Source organism: Plodia interpunctella, chromosome 30 (genome assembly GCF_027563975.2).
Source record: "Plodia interpunctella isolate USDA-ARS_2022_Savannah chromosome 30, ilPloInte3.2, whole genome shotgun sequence".
Lineage (NCBI taxonomy): Eukaryota > Metazoa > Arthropoda > Insecta > Lepidoptera > Pyralidae > Plodia > Plodia interpunctella.
In genome coordinates this window covers 458,485-474,942 of record NC_071323.1, presented here as the reverse complement: position 1 = coordinate 474,942, position 16,458 = coordinate 458,485, and the positions used below count along the sequence as shown (strand labels likewise).

General features: G+C 35.0%; 2 protein-coding genes across 5 annotated transcripts; both read right to left on the bottom strand.

The window, feature by feature from the left end:
- Nucleotides 1–29: 29 nt before the first annotated feature.
- Nucleotides 30–15,522, bottom strand: LOC128682567 (ferritin light chain-like). Of its 4 annotated transcripts, XM_053767363.2 has the most exons (7): nt 15,260–15,489; nt 12,776–12,888; nt 6,981–6,995; nt 5,806–5,817; nt 2,972–3,205; nt 1,800–1,984; nt 30–692 (listed from the first exon to the last, which is right to left on the bottom strand). In XM_053767363.2, the coding sequence occupies exons 2-7, from the start codon at nt 12,882–12,884 to the stop codon at nt 528–530; spliced, it is 720 nt and encodes a 239-aa protein (XP_053623338.1). In that variant the 5' UTR covers nt 12,885–12,888; nt 15,260–15,489; the 3' UTR covers nt 30–527. The 4 variants fall into 4 exon arrangements, with proteins under 4 accessions (XP_053623338.1, XP_053623339.1, XP_053623340.1 ...); XM_053767364.2 differs by lacking the exon at nt 5,806–5,817; XM_053767365.2 differs by lacking the exon at nt 6,981–6,995 and having other exon boundaries at nt 15,260–15,488.
- LOC128682564 (uncharacterized) lies at nt 7,682–12,018 on the bottom strand. Its single transcript, XM_053767352.1, has 2 exons — nt 11,789–12,018; nt 7,682–11,516 (listed from the first exon to the last, which is right to left on the bottom strand). Exon 2 carries the CDS (start codon nt 11,503–11,505, stop codon nt 8,788–8,790), a length of 2,718 nt encoding a protein of 905 aa, XP_053623327.1. The 5' UTR covers nt 11,506–11,516; nt 11,789–12,018; the 3' UTR covers nt 7,682–8,787.
- Nucleotides 15,523–16,458: the final 936 nt, after the last annotated feature.

Here is a 16,458-nt window from a genome sequence, read left to right as displayed (position 1 = left end):
AAAATTTAAGAACAGTCATTGAAACAACATTTTCGGTTATAGATATATTATAATATGAAAATAAAACTCGGAATACTATATTCTATATAATTATGTCTACTCTATTTGCTTTTACATACAATAAAAAATCAATCTTAATAATATAACAGCCTATAATTTGTACATAACCAATTGAAATTTAATGAAACATGAACTCGACAATTTTACATAAATTGGTTTTGACATACATGAAATATAGAGAATTGGCGGGAAAATGTTGAGAACAAAATTTGAGGCGACCAAATGACGTAAGCACGTGATAATTACAAAGAATAATTGTTTTCTTTTTTTTTTAGTTTGGAGCATGTGGTATTAAATAAAAATAACAAAAACCTGTATTAACCATGATTTTAAATCAACTTATATTCATGGAATAATAAAAAATGAAGAATTTACTTTTTTCCCCTTATCTTTTCGTACAATTCGATCGGGCCTCAACAAAAAATTATTGTAAAAACAAAAAAAAAAATATCGTTTTACTCTTAAATTTAAATGGCCTTCTGCAGATATTCGTCGAAGAGGTACAAAGCGAGCGACAGGTCTTGTCCATTATTAGCTGTTATGAACTTCTTGAGGTCTGAAGTGTGTCCAGCCAAATCACGCACGTTCTTAGCTTGGTACTCAATGAATTCCTCTTCTAAGTATTGAGCGATCTGTAGAAAAACCAATTAACATTATTATCCTAACTAATATTATTAATATGAAAGTTTGTTACTACTCAAACGTTCTATTAACTCAACCTATCTTCGTGAATTTATCGTGTTTGATTATATATATCCCAACTAATATTATAAATGCGAAAGTAAGTTCGTTTGTTTGTTAGCTCTTCACGCGTCATTTACCGAATCTTTTGAAATTTTGCATATTTATAATTAAGAGTATGAAGAAGGACATAGGGTACTTTTCATCCCGGTAAAAACTATTGTTACCGTGGAATTTGCGAAAAACCTGTATGCTATTATAGGTGGCGCTAAATTCTAATAAAAAAATCACAATAAAACCACTAGATGGCGCTGTGTGCATTTTAAATGCGCTATGGATATTTTATTTCAACTATCACAATTCCATTTTAAAACGAAGGAAAAACTGTTCTCGAGAGCATTTAAGCGTGTGAAGCCGCGTGTAAACAGCAAGTATCTTCATATATTATTTTTTTTTACCAAATCGAATAGCCAATACCTAAAGTACAATATTCGGCGGGAATATTCTGTCCCACGAAAAAACATTTAAAATAAGAACGACATTTCCAACTTATTTGTCTAACGCAATCTTAGTGGCCAGTGCAGTTGATTCACTGAATCTATAGTATTATTATAAAGAGGTAAGCGTTTGCAAGTTTGCATGTTTGAGGCGGGTAATCTCCGAAACTACCGAACCGATTTCCAAAATTCTTTCACCATTACAAAGGTACATTATCCGAGATTGCTATAGGCTATATTTCGTCTTAAAATTCCCACGGAAGCGAAGCCCACGGCAACATCTAGTTATTTATAACTTCATTGGTATAGTGTTTGCCTCTGAACCGAGAGGTCCCGGGTTCGATCCCCGGTCGGGTCACGATGGAAAATGATCTTTTTCTGATTGGCCCGGGTCTTGGATGTTTATCTATATACGTATTTGTTATAAAATATAGTATCGTTGAGTTAGTATCCCATAACACAAGTTTCCAACTTATTTTGGGGCTAGCTCAGTCTGTGTGATTTGTCCTAATATATTTATTATTTTTACACAATCGAATAACCAATTGAGCTCATAGTTACCTCAGGGTCATGCATATGTGGACTGTTTCTGGTGGCCTCCCGGTGAATATAAAAGGCGCGTTCTGCGAGCTCCTTCTCCGTGTCCAGAGCCTTGGCGAGGGACTCCAGTTCGTGGACTTCGGCGGTGAAGTTCCTACGCTCCACTGGCTTTTGAGTGCTGCGCTGGGCGAAGTTCATTTCATCACCTATTTTGGAACAAAATTTTGTAATTTCAGTGAGATCTCGTGGCGTTTACGCCTGACAAAAAAATCATGGAAATTCCCTCGTTCGGAGCCGATCCGGGCTGCACAATCTGGTCGCGCTTATCATAATAACGCATTGTCACGCAAACTGAAGCGACGTGGGAAATGTCAACTCTGCAGGACAACTGGAGAGGCGGTGGTGGTGTAATGGTTAAGGTCCGCCTGTAGATCGGAAGGTCCCAGGTTCGAATCCTACTCGTGCCACACGAGTTTGTATACCAATCTGACTCGTGTATAGTAGTTTTCATCGAGCACCACTTGCTTCCGGTGAAGGAAAACATCGTGAGGAAACCTGCACACTGGTTGATTGTTAACTCGTGGGGCTGGAGGATTCGAACTTGGGACTTTTCGGTCCACAGGCGGGCATGTTAACCATTACACCATCGCCGCTACAAAAGGTACCTTTACGTATAACAAGAAACTTATACAAGTTTATTTGTTAGACAAATTAAAAAACTCCCGACTTTCAATACTCATTCCGCTAAAATTTTTCAACGGCTGGCATAAAAATTAGCTATCAAATAAAAAAACCGCACTCAAATCGGTTCACCTGTTGATGAGCTACGGTGCCACGTACACAGACATACAGACAGACATACTTGCCGGTCAAACTTATAACACCCCTCATTTTACGTCGGGGGTAAAAAAAGAGTACATTATAAAAACAAGTAAGGATGTTACTAAAAAGTATTTTACATTATTATGTTTTTGTCAGCAACATTTATTGTCACCATCAAATAGTGTCCTCGCAAACCGCTGAGGGTCTCTCGTCGGGAGCCGACTCCAGATACTCATCTCAATATTTGAAAAAAAGAAGGGGGCGGCCTTTGCCCAGCATTGGAACACAAAATACAGGCTATAAAAGAAAGATTTATATAAAAAAAAAAAAAAAAACATAACATTTATACATAAACCAAACACAAAACTAACCTCTCAACGTGACATGCTTGATGATATCGATGCTCTTAGCCCAAGTATCGTCTGAGAGCTTCTTAAACAGCTTGCTGAACCCGGCTCTGTTCGTCTGGTAGTTGTTGAAGAACGAAGCGGAGAGTAGGTATTCAAAAGATCTCTCTAGGTGTAGATTCGCGTACGCCTGCAGCTCCGTGGCTACGTTCCCGTGGCGACCATATTCGGCATATTTCGCGTTACATCTTTGAAGGGCTGAGGGTGGTAATATGACGTGATAATGTTAGTGACGAGTGATTGACACGAGTCTCTTGTCTGTAAGCGTAAAAATTTCAAGCCATAATGTAACACAGCGTACTGTTTTATGACATAATGATTTTTAAGCGTAACGTTCTTTTGCGCATAATTGTTTACGCGTAATAATTTGAACCATAACCTAACCTAAAAGTTAATTGTGCCACATTTACCCGTATGCCAAAAATCAATTATACCCGAAATCGTTGTGCCAAAGTACAACAGGACAAACTAGTGGCTTCGATTGAGTTGTTCGCCGTGAAGTTACGACCACGCGAACACAATAAATTACATACTAGTTAATTGGTATTAAATTTTATGTTTTTGTAGAATGGAATCGAGTAGAATGGAATATGGAATAATTAAAAGAAAAACCTAATTTATCAATATGTTATTATTAAAAGTTATGATTCCGTCCTCTCCCGTACCCGGAGCGTGACACTCCTTATAAAACTGTGCCCCCTGTGGTGTGGGGTCGTGGGTCTGGGCTTGTGCGACGCCACCGCTTCCACCCGGCAAGGCAGCGGTCGCTGGGAGGCCAGCTAGGGAACGTCCACTGATACCTCGTATTGACAGCAAAAGTAAGCGAGCTCGACGCTGTTTTGGTGGCGAGGTGAGGCATGTAGACGAAGGACGTATGTTCCAGCAAACGTGACTTTGATGGATGGAAGCAGCGTCGCATAGGTACGGCCAACGGCCTGTATTCGGTTCGTCCGTTTCAGCCTCCGAGCTGGCTGGGTGCGGTGCATATGTTCATGTTCATAGTACCTATCTAATATTTATGATTTGTGTAACAGACAAATAACACATATTATTGAATCCTAATGGGACAGTTGCGAATTATTATGATTTGTGTAACATATGTATAAAATAACACATATTATTGAATCCTAATGGGACAGTTGCGAATTATTATGAATTGTGTAACATATGTATAAAATAACACATATTATTGAATCCTAATGGGACAGTTGCGAATTATTATGACAGTTATAATTAATTAGGTATACTATTGTATATTAATCAATTATGTAGTGTAATATTAGAATTAATTAAAGGTAAATTTATATTTACTTGACGTGACGTAACTTGTCGAAATAGCATCGCTTGTATCTTGTATAATATAACAGTGTATAGATAGATATATTTAAAACCACGTTTAAAGCTATTGACCCTAAATATTACTATCCTATTTTTTTTTTTCGTAAATATCTCTTACTAGATGTTGCTCGGGGCTTCGCCCCCGTGGGAATTTTGAGATGAAATACAGCCTATAGCAATCTTGGATAATGTACCTTTTAATGGTGAAAGAATTTTTTAAATCAGCTCAGTAGTTTCGGAGATTACCCGCCTCAAACATACAAACGCTTACCACTTTCTAATAATAAAATATCTCTTATGTACAGACGGAAGTCCAGTTACAGTTTTGTTCAGGGACCGGACCGCTATCCCTTTCAGAAGGGGTTTTTGGAATGGGTTTACTTTAGAAAGCCGCTCGGTGCTGTAACCCGTTCAATTTGCTTTGGTAAGCGCTATATCAACGACTACAAAACCCTTTCTTTGAGGTAAGTCATACGAAGGGGTTACCCGTTCAGATAGCAGGCTAATTTATGCTTTAAGCTCAGGCCATACGGTCTTAATTTGAATAAATTGCAATGCACAAAAAATACCTACTAAGCGCGTGCGGTAAAGCGGTGCGTTATTATTTACACGATTCAATGTGTCGTTTTGTGTCTTTTAGGCACTTCACACACGGAGCTACGCAAATTTGCGCAGGAGCGGGGTGTGATGAAATCTACATCCCTCTCCCCCCGCATGCATTTAAGGGTAAAGCCAAACAGGGTAAGCGCTATAACGAACGGGTTACCCCTTCGAAAGATTTAGCCTCACCATATGGGATAGTCATTAGATTGGGTTAGCCATAGAACAGGTTACACAAGAATATGGGAAAGCTTTTCAAGGGATTGATTTGAATAACTAAGTTTGCGCCAAAATACCTATTGGAAAGTGAAAATGTCAATATTCTACCTCCCGAATTGAAATCAAAATATACAAAAGAAGATCTGAACAGAGATAGGAAATTAGTTTTTGAAAATACAATGAAGTCTCATAATTATAACAACAGTGTTTGCGACTTACACAAGAAAGAATATAATTTTCTAGCGGGAGACAGAGTGTATATAGAAAACGGAAATAGATTGAATCGAAAGAAAATGGATGAACTTAGAATTGGACCCTACAAAATACTGAGGAAGATTTCCAATTCAATTTATGAAGTTGATGCTGGACACATGAAAGCTGAATGTAATTTGTATCACATTAGCAAATTATCTCCAGTGATATGATTGATAAATCAATCAAGCAAACGAACGGCTTGTCCGGTCCCTGGTTTTATTATAGATTCACTTGATAATCAATAGTCATAGAACATCAGCAAAATTTGAATATAGCTCAACAAGTATCACTGTTTTGGCAAGTCACATTACGTCACGCCACAAAAGTATAAATTTACTACATTAAAACTATGGCTAAATGAATCATAAAGTACGAAATGTACTCACGCATTCTTCTCACTGAAAATATAAAATAAAAAGCATACATAAAATATATAGAAAATATATAAATAAATACTTATAATACAATGGAAAAGTTCTAGAAGTCGATATTGCTTGTCATACTTTGAATATACATTGTACACTGAAAACAGGTTGTAAGAATTTTTATATATATTTATATATATATTTTATTCATAAAAAGGTTAACGCGTACAGTCCCCGGCCAAAAATTGCAGTAAAAAGTGTTTTAAAATATTTTTCGTGGTTATATATCAGTAAAATTTAAAATTCTCGATATTTTGTTTCTTTATAACAATCTTGCCTCTAATTAAGCGTGCGTTGACGGCCGATATTTCGGTTTAACTTGTGCTTCGCAGATACCATAAAGATTTTGTCATGTGTTTTGTCATTTCAGACTTTGACGTCCATTAATCTCGCGAGGCTTGAAAGGGGAGGGAGGGGGTTGCAATAAGGCCTCTAAAGTCGGGTCCGCAGCCAACAATTTCCAATTTTCTAACAAAACGAACGCAGTCGAACGCGGGTCATGTTATCCATTCGATTCGGAAAACATGTTTTTGTTAATTTTCTAACATAACAGTTAGGCCGCGCCTCTAATCGGTTAGCAAACGATGTTTTGGTGTTAGCTAACACGAAAACACGGCGCGGCGAACCCGGCTTAAGTGATGCATGTCTCAAATTCCAGAAAATCTGACATTAGTATAAGCGACTATCACACTCGAGAAGATTAAGATTAAATATTACAAAAACAATCAAGGTAATTCCACAAATTGTCGAGTGTGTAAAGGAAAGGTGTCAACCATTAATCTAACTACACGCCACATTATAATGTATCGTATAGTATGATCAATTTAATATGTCACATTTGACATTGATATCTGTCAACCTATAGCTAGAACTGTCAAAAAATGTTTTATTTTGATAGTAGTATTATTTCTTTATAGTACTATAAAGTAGTAACCAAATTTCATAACAATCCGTCCAGTAGATAATGCGTGAAGAGGAACAAACTTACTTTCGCATTTGTAATATTAGTTGAGATTGAGATTTTAATGGTATACAGTTTTTGTAGTTCTGATTTTGGAACAATAAATATTGTGTGCCCTCCGTTACAAGGTTACATTTATTACAGCTATTAAATCGGTCCTACTGTGGGTACTTACCAGGATTATCTTGCCCTGAAAGATTTGATTGGTACGTGTTTGAATATCGAATAAAATATCTACAGAAAAAACCACATATAAAACATAGGACAAACAAGCGCGGTATCCTGTGCGCGTAGTGCGACTTTGCTAATGAAATCTCACCATCGAGTCGACTCGCCAATCGCCGACGGCCATTTGTGACGCAACGACAACCACACCGCAATGTGATTGGTCCGTTGAGTCTCACTGCGAATCGATTCGACAGTGAGAATGATATGCAAACCCGAATTTTGTCCTCTGTTCTTTGTCTATGGTAAAAACATTGATGATGTAATACGCAGAGAGTTTATAGGTCGATTTTACTCAAAGTAAAGAAAAAAGTTTTTTGACCACTACACTAACAAAATTCATAAGGCGGGTTATTCACGCGCCTGCCGCAGGGGTAATCTAGGGTAATGAATACGATGCTGGTAATTATACCGTTAAATGGGGCTATTTGGTACAAGATTTGGTAAAAAACAATTTTTTTAACGACTTTATGTTTAAATAATCCTGTTTTGATGATTAATTTGGACAGATTTTGAAGTGGCGTTTCCGTAACTATTATTTTCAAACGTATATTGATTAAAATTCCGAAGATAGCCTGTTTTATAAGCGCTGTTCCAATTTTTGCAATTTTGGGGCTATCTGGAAATCGACACAAAATGTTTAATATTTCAGTAAAATGTAGGCCAGTTTTAATTTGAATCAGTTTGGCGATAATCAGAACATTGATAGTGTGTACCTGGCTATATGTCTATAGTGCTCTTGTTCAATTTTGTTGTAAAATCTTGCACTATAAAACTATAGTGCCACTATATTGGGGTTATTTGGAAGTACGATGATTAATCAGTTGGACTAAAGGAGAGAATGTAGGATATATTTGGAACAATTTAAGGGGAAGTCATTATTTAAATGAAATTGTTGAATGTACTTTAAGTATGTTTATTTAAATGAAAAATGTGATACAAAAAAGAAACATCAAATAAGAACACTGGAAGTTTACCATATTAATTAAGTAGGTAGGAACTTTAATAATAAAATTGACCCGGTTAATAACACTTAAACTTTCATAAGTATCAAATAACTGTACTTATTTATCTAATCAGTTCACTCATCATCATCAACAGTCTGAGCAATTTAAAAACAATTTAACTTTTACTATACTAGTAATAAGGCACGCATATTATTAAACAACGTGTAAAATAACTAAAATCACAGTCGCAAAAGGGCAACTCACCCAATTATTTCAAACAACTTAATTATACTATGGAACCAATGTTGAGAACTCAACAACAATCACTAAAATAAACATTACAAAAATAAACCAATTCTCAAAATTCCAAAATGTACATAAAAAAACAAATAAGAACATTGGAACTGGAAGTTTACCATATTAAAAATTCAGTAGGTAGGAATTCTGATAATAAAGTTAACCCAGGTAATATAATTAAAACTTTCAAAAATATGTATCAAATGTCTGTACTTATTTATCTAATCAGGTCTCTCGGTAACTATAATATGTATTAAAACAACAATATTTTCTAGACATCAGCGGTCTAATTCAAACATAAACAAATACTTAATCAACTATCAAAGTTCTCATCAAAGTTTGTAAGAAGGTGAATGTCATTGCGGTAGGTAAACATTTAACAAAAAATAAGGCACAATATTTGGCATTGATACTTCCTTAATTATAATCATAACATTAAATCAGTCTTAATCATAGTCAGTCTAAAGACTTCGAAAATAAAATTTAAAATACCATAAGTCAAAACAGTTAAACCTATTGTACGTTGTAATTACTCAAATCAATATCAAATATGATTTGTCCTCGCCGAGAGATGTTGGGCTCTGGTAATACTAGAACAATATCATCCAAATGTCTCATGGTACAAATGTCATCTACTGTAGGATAAGTAAACACCGATCCTCTATTAAATTTTGATTCCTTTACTTTTCTCACAAATTTGACATCAGGAATGTTGTTTTTTATTAATATTATCTTTCCTACGAAATGTTTAACGCTCTTTTTTGTAGCAAATTTTGCTAAAATCCAGGAATCAATTTTTAATGTATTATTATCCTCTGTAAAAAATTCAATTTCAGAAAAGCCAAAGGGAATTGATGGTTCTATATTTTCTTGTTCTTCTTCGTAAAATTCCGTGATTAAATCATCCATTGTTTCATATTCTGAATCATCAGAATCAGCCATACACATTATAATCTCAGATGAGCTGGAATCACTACTAGATCTCCTCCATTTTTGTTTTCGAGAAATGTGTTTCTGCGTCCTTTTTTTCACTTTAGTAGCTGTCTCACTTTTTATTTTTTTCTTAGGTTTCACATTATCTATTATTTCTTTTAATTCTTTACTTTCTTGTGTAATTTCTTCTACGACTTTTCTTTTTTCAGTTACTTGTTCTTTATTTTCTATATTTAATTTCATATTTAAAGCAAACTGCGTAATTTCAACATTTTCTTTTTGTAGTATAGCGTTTATTTTCTTACGATTACGAATATTTTGGGAAGATCCTGCTTCAAAAATAACTTCTGATGTAATTATAGGTTTAGATCTAGTAGTGGGTCTGCTATTTAGTAGGCATTCTGGTAATTCACCTATAAATGGCACGTTAGCTTCATAGTTTTTGGTTTCGTACAAATTTTGAATAAATGATCTTTGTCCGGATAGTTCATTGTTTTGAATTAAGTGAGTATTGACCCATCTGATACATAAATTTTTGAGGCTTTCGGGATTTTGGAGAGATGACTGTAATAATGAACCAGAGTTAACTAATGTATCATTTAGAGCTGTTTCTGTTACATTCTCACTTTGTTGCTTCTTATTAATCAATATTTTACAAGGTTTTGTTTTTTTACCGATCCCTTTTCCCATGCCCTTGTAGGATGTTAGTTTTGACTTAGGCATAAGAACAGACGCAATTTGATCATCGGAATTATCACTATCATGATTTTTATTGCTCCTTATTTGATGTAGTCCAGAAGGACCTGGAACTGAATCAATAAATGGGTCTGATAGGATGTTTGAAGTAGACTTCTTTAATTCTTTTCTTTTTCCGGACACCTTTAATCTTGCACTTGTTTTTGACTGATTTTGTACTAAATCGTCGGAAGATACGCTCTTTCCCGGTTCAACCACAAATCTCTTTTTCCGTCTCATTCCCGTCGGCTCATCGGGACATCGCAATTCCATCAACATATCCTTTATAACTGAAGTACTACTTGTCTCTATTTCTTCCTCGGACCTTGGAACATGAGATTGGGGTAATCGAGATTTGGGACGATTAGGATCAACAGGGTAAAGTCCGGATTTATTAAAACCTGCTATTAAATTTCTGGATTCGGCATCATTTTCGATTAATTTATTTTTAAGTTTTTTCAACAATTTAGGAAATGCACTCTTAATTAAGGTTTTGTGATGTCTTCCCTCGGTAATTTTCCATTTGGTAAGAATATCTCTCCAGTATACCTTCAAAGGAGCAAAAAACGCGACGTCCAGAGGTTGTAATAAATGTGTTGTTTTAGGTGGCAGACATACAAATGCAATATTCAATGTCTCACAAGTTTTTATTACACTTTCCGAAAAGTGTGATGATAAATTATCACCTATCAACACCTTCCGTCCAGGCTTATTACGAAAATAGGGAACTATAATGGTATGAAACCAATCTTCGAAGCAGGTTGAATCAAACCATCCGCTCTTGGAACGATTATATCTCGTCCCTTCTGGTCCTCCCTCCATCCACGTATCCCAAAGATTTTCCGATTTGTAGACAACGTAAATAGGTAAGAGATGTCCTGATGCAGTGCCCGAAAACATGAGCGAAATTGCCGTTTTCGAGCTATTTATGATCCGCTCTGGATACTTGCATCCTCTTTTATAAATATATTTTTTATTGCCGGGATCATCTGTTAAATTCGTTTCATCATAGTTAATGATGTGCGCTGCAGGAACACCCTCAACCGTATTAACATAATTCTCAAAAAAGGCATCAATATCATCTGACCTAAATCTGGCTCGGTCACTGGAAATATGTGCAGATTTACGGTTTGAAATTTGTAATCTATGTCTTTGAAGAAAGTTTCTGGCCCAATCATAACCTGGCATATTATCTTTTAGATTATACACATTTTTTCCAAGTCTGTCGAGATATTTCTTGGCAAATACACGAAGATCTGTGGTATCAAACGGAAACCCCCATTCCCCTACTATTAAAACAAATTTAATGAAGACTTTCTCTTCTTCAGGCGTAAATAATGTTGGATGGCCTGCTGTCTCTTGCGTACAGTTAATATTTCTTGTCTTTCTACTTAAGGTACTCTTTGGCACACCAAAAGTGTCTGCGGCATCGGTAAGACTCATTCTTCCTTCTTTTACACTCTCTATTGCTACTTGTAAATTTTCCGCTGAGTAATTTTGGTAAGGTAAAAAAGATTTGCCATTTCTGGAATTTGTATACTTCCTAGTATATGTACGCACCATGATCAATTGCACTGGAACAAAACAGAAGAACTTCGCCTTAATTACTCGAAAGTTACGTTTGGGGCTATTTGGCACATCACCTTAAATCGTATACAAATCTGTCATCGGACATAGAGGGGGCTATTTGGAATTATGTTTTAAATAGCCCCAAAACTGTACCAAAAAGCCCCGTTTGATAAATCAAAACAAATATGGCGAATCAACGTAGTTAGAAAAAGCCTATAGAATCCATTAAAATCACAAGGAAACATAAGATATAATACAAATATCATGTTCAACTTACCTCAAAAAATAACTAGTTACCAAATAAAAGTATGAGAGCCATAAATTAAGCAATATTTTTAATATTTTTTGCAAGCCCCTTTTGCAGCACACACATGTCATTTCTAACCTCAAAATTTCATTGCGTGGTGACAGCTTTAGAGTGAGTGTTGCCAGACGAAAACAAAATATCCAATTAGTAGAAAAATAAAATGTTATGAGGTTCCAAATATTTTATTTTTATAATTTCAATTAGCCCCATGAATTTTAAATAGCCCCGTTTTACGGTAGACCAAGGTCAACCTGCTTCATTTTTCTCCTATACCTACATTTCTACTGTTCTTTTAAATTGTGGAGTGTGCACCAAAGACAAAGAAAAGCAAAGACGAGCCAGCGTATCAAAATATTCATGTCATCTCAGATGCCTTTTGGCGTCTTAAACAAAGTCTGAGTTTAGCAACACTGGTGTCCGACACACACACAACACACTCAAATATTACCAAAATAAGATAGAATTACTGTCCGGGCCTATCTCATCGTCCCTGTTTCGCTCGGGTAATACCATAACAAAAAACAGCCTATGCCACACCCGAAGGTTTCGCCTATCTCTTTGACAAATTTCATCAAAACTGGCCGAGTAGTTTTTGAGTTTATTCATTACAAAAAAAATAAAAATCTTTTCATTCCTCTTTATAATATAAACAGTTAGAGACACAGACACAGTTTGACGACCTCGGCGGCGCAGTGGTAATGTGGACATTTCTTGCCACTGTGGACCGAGAGGTCCCGGGTTCGATCCCCGGTCGGGTCGTGATGGAAAATGATGCCCGTGTGTAATGTATACATAGTGTTGAGCAGTCCGTTATCACAGGTGGCTAAATCAATTTATATCTTGTGGACAACCATTATGAAAGCTAGATAAGTTTATATCAGAGATCCCCCACGATGCTGACTTCAGTCACACAAAGTGCACTGAAGACTTGTCAAAAATTTAGAGAAAAAAACTCACTTAATCCCTCTGAAGCCTGACTGCAGTCCAGGGAAACGTCCTGGTAACACTCGTCGAGGGCCAGCGCTCCGACCAGCATCCAGGCGAATAGACCAAGTACAACCTTCATGTTGCTGCAATTAAAAATAAATCCTTTACGTATATTTTTTTTTTTATCAGCACACGATCACAATCATAAAATTTCTGTGTTCCGTTTAACCATATACTTTATATGTGCCTAAGTTTCTTTTTAACCCCTGTAGCAGATACGTTAAACTTGTAACACCCATCGGTGTTATAAATTCAACGTATCTGTCTGTGACATCGTAGTTCCCAAACGGATGAGCCGATTTTCGTTTAGTTTAGTTTTTTTTTTTGTGTTTAAGTTAATTTTATCCCGAGTGTTCTCAGTCATGTCACATGAAAATCTGTTCAGCCGTTCAAAACTTGTAGCGAAATGAATATTGAAAGTCGGGGGTTTTTTAATTTGTCTCACAAATTAACTTGTTTATTCATTTTTTTTCTTACAATCTTCATAGTACTTACTCTGATTCCCTACTCCTGCGATTTATAGTTGAATATTGTTGAAAATAAATCAAAAATCAGCTCAAACCTATAAATTCTAAAGTGAAACGTTTATTGAACACAAAAGTAATCTCCTGAAAAGTCAATTTTAATTTATATCACTGTGAAATAATAAAAAGACATGGTTAAATTGTTTTCATAATAAGATTTGTAAGAAATAATGGAGTTTACTTACAGGAAAATGTATATTACTAATCTTATACATGCGTAAGTTTGTGAGGATGTATGTGTGTATGTTTCTTACTCTTTCACGCAAAATCTACTGGCCTGATTATTATGAAATTTGATACACAGGTAGAATATAACCTGGAATAACACATTCCCACGGGAGTGAAGCCCCAGTGCGCGGCTAGTATAAAATAAACAAACATCGTTAGCCCCTCTGGCATGATAGGGACCAACACTGTTCAGATGAGTTTCTTTCGGCATTTGTTCCCAGCAGCGGTCGTTCCGAAATGTCAGTAGTTTGTAGCTTTGATAAATATTATATTATTAAGATCATGACGCGAAAAAGTATCTGTGATGGCCATAGCATTCTAAGTCTAAACACATGGCCATGATTTATGGTTATTTTAACAATGTCTAAAGCATTCTATATCTGTGGTTCAGATGTGGCAATACCTTTTCTCTCTATTTGACCTCGAAATTAATGATAGCAACATTTAAAGGCCCCCGTGTACACAAAATGCATATGCAACAATCAACCTATGGAATTGTAGCTAGGTACATGTATTTAATAAAATTCCATACAAGCTATACAATTCTACACAATCATTTTGTGCCAGCCAGCCTTATGTTTATTTTATTTAAGGCTGACGTCTAGTCACACAAAGTGCACGTTGAAGCCTTGTCAAAAATTTCGAAAAAAAAAAAAAACTTTTGTACTCAAAGTGCACAAAATTTGTATAAGTAAGGTTAGGAGGCCTGTGCCCAGCAGTGGGTCACGGAGGGCTGCAGATGAAGAGGATGATAAGTACAATAGGCATACTTAATGCTATTTATAATCTAAATATATATATATTATAAATAGCATTATCTTTGCTTAAACAGTCAATCTTTTGATTGAGGAATGATATTTATTTTAATCTAAGCACAAAAGATTTTATCTTGCAATTCAGTAGTGTGTCAATCACAATTTATTTTTATCTTATCATACATTCTCATTCTGAAATCCAATAATTATCTTTTTAGACATAATCAAAAGCTTGATAAACACTATTTATTGTAAAACTTAGGATTAAGATAGGAACACATGTCAATTGAGTGTCAATTATTAATGATTATAAGATAATGAGTTTATAATAGCTTTTAAGCACTTAGTTATTGTTTAATGGTAATTAAAGTATAAATAAGTACTTTTAATATAGATACATAGATACAATAGCTGTAGATAAATAAATAAATGAGGACAAACCACACATATTGAGCTAGCACCAAAGTAAGTTTGAGACTTGTGTTGTGGTATACTAACTCAACAATACTATATTTTATAACAAATACATATACAGATAAACATCCAAGACCCTTATAAATATTATTAATTATATTATATTATGAAACAAAAAAAAATACAGTCACATGCATTAATTGTATACACAAACGGTTTTAAATCTAATGTGACAAAGTCTAAAATTTAATAGTTGTATCAATACGCATACATCCGCGCCTTTTGTATACCATGGAAAAAATGCGAAAAATACTAAATATTGTTACTGGCAACTTGTAAAATTCGAAATTGGAATAAAATTAAAGATAGAATTTGTTGAATGCACCTGGCTGGTACCTACGCAAAATTTAAACGATTACCTAAGAACATTTTGTTTTGATTATTGAGTGCCAAATATATTGGAAAATGATGCCACAAAATGTTGCGCACTTAACATTAGGATGTAAATAAAAAAGAACAAAATAAAGACTCACCGAATTATTTAGGATTTCAATTAAAATTGCAATTAGATATTCAAATGCGAAGAAGCGTGATGTTGAAGAGCAACCTTTACACACACTGGCGCAGAAGGTAGCTTCCAACAAAGACTCGAAATAAACTGATAACTATTGCCCCAACTGTAGGGGAATATGTACACTCAAGTAATCTGTTTACAATTTATCTGAGTAGCAATTGACAACGTCCAAAGATTACTAAACAATAAAAATAAAAGTCATCTGAGTTGAAACAAAGACCAGTGTTGCCAGATGAATAAATATTTTCGCCAAAATATTATTTTATGTTAAAATAAGGATGGCTTTTACATCGATATTGTAACCTTTGATGGGAAAAGTTTTGAGATTGGAGCTTGAAAAATGTAAATTGAGTAAATATTATATTGAAATATTCCAGTTATATCGTTGAAAAACTAAATTACGACACCATTGTTTCGGGGTAAATTGAAAAGTTGGTATCATTTTCTTACCCCGCCCCTTCCATTAGCACCCCGCCCCCCCTCGTTTGTCGTTGTGTATAACATTGTATACGATATGTGTCATTCAAAGGTCGAGGTTTTGTGTTTCAAGACTTTCTTCCTATTTCGTCATAATTATTTTAAATGATGTCATATTATAATTATTATATTTTCATTTGTAAATAAATTTTGTTATAATGAAAATCTATATAATGGTGACAAAAACTGGCACATTTTTTATGAAATTAGCGTAGGTAATGTTTATTAAAATTTTCCGTGGCCGGTTTGGAACACAAACCCTCCACCTCATTTTCGTCATACGCACACAACTACGTAATGAATACTTCATTTGCACAGCACAACACATGTACACTGAACTACCCAAATCTTCTTTCTCGCTCGCTCAATTATTTCATTTGGCTACACTGCGATAACCTTTCCCGAAAATTCTCGAAAATTCGAGCAAATGCGATTTGTTTTTGGCTAAATAGTTCGTATTTTGTTCGTTTCAGAATTCACGTACATAATAGATTCAAACCCCCATAACTAGCTACGATATGACATGAAAACACAGATATAATAAGATTACTATAATGTTTTATATGTATTTGTGCGTAAAAAGGAACTTAATCAAAATCGGTCTATTCAATTATGAGTATTGTTCTTTTTGCGATGGGTTTCATATTTCAATTTGCTTTCCATGCGTACATGAAGTGTCAA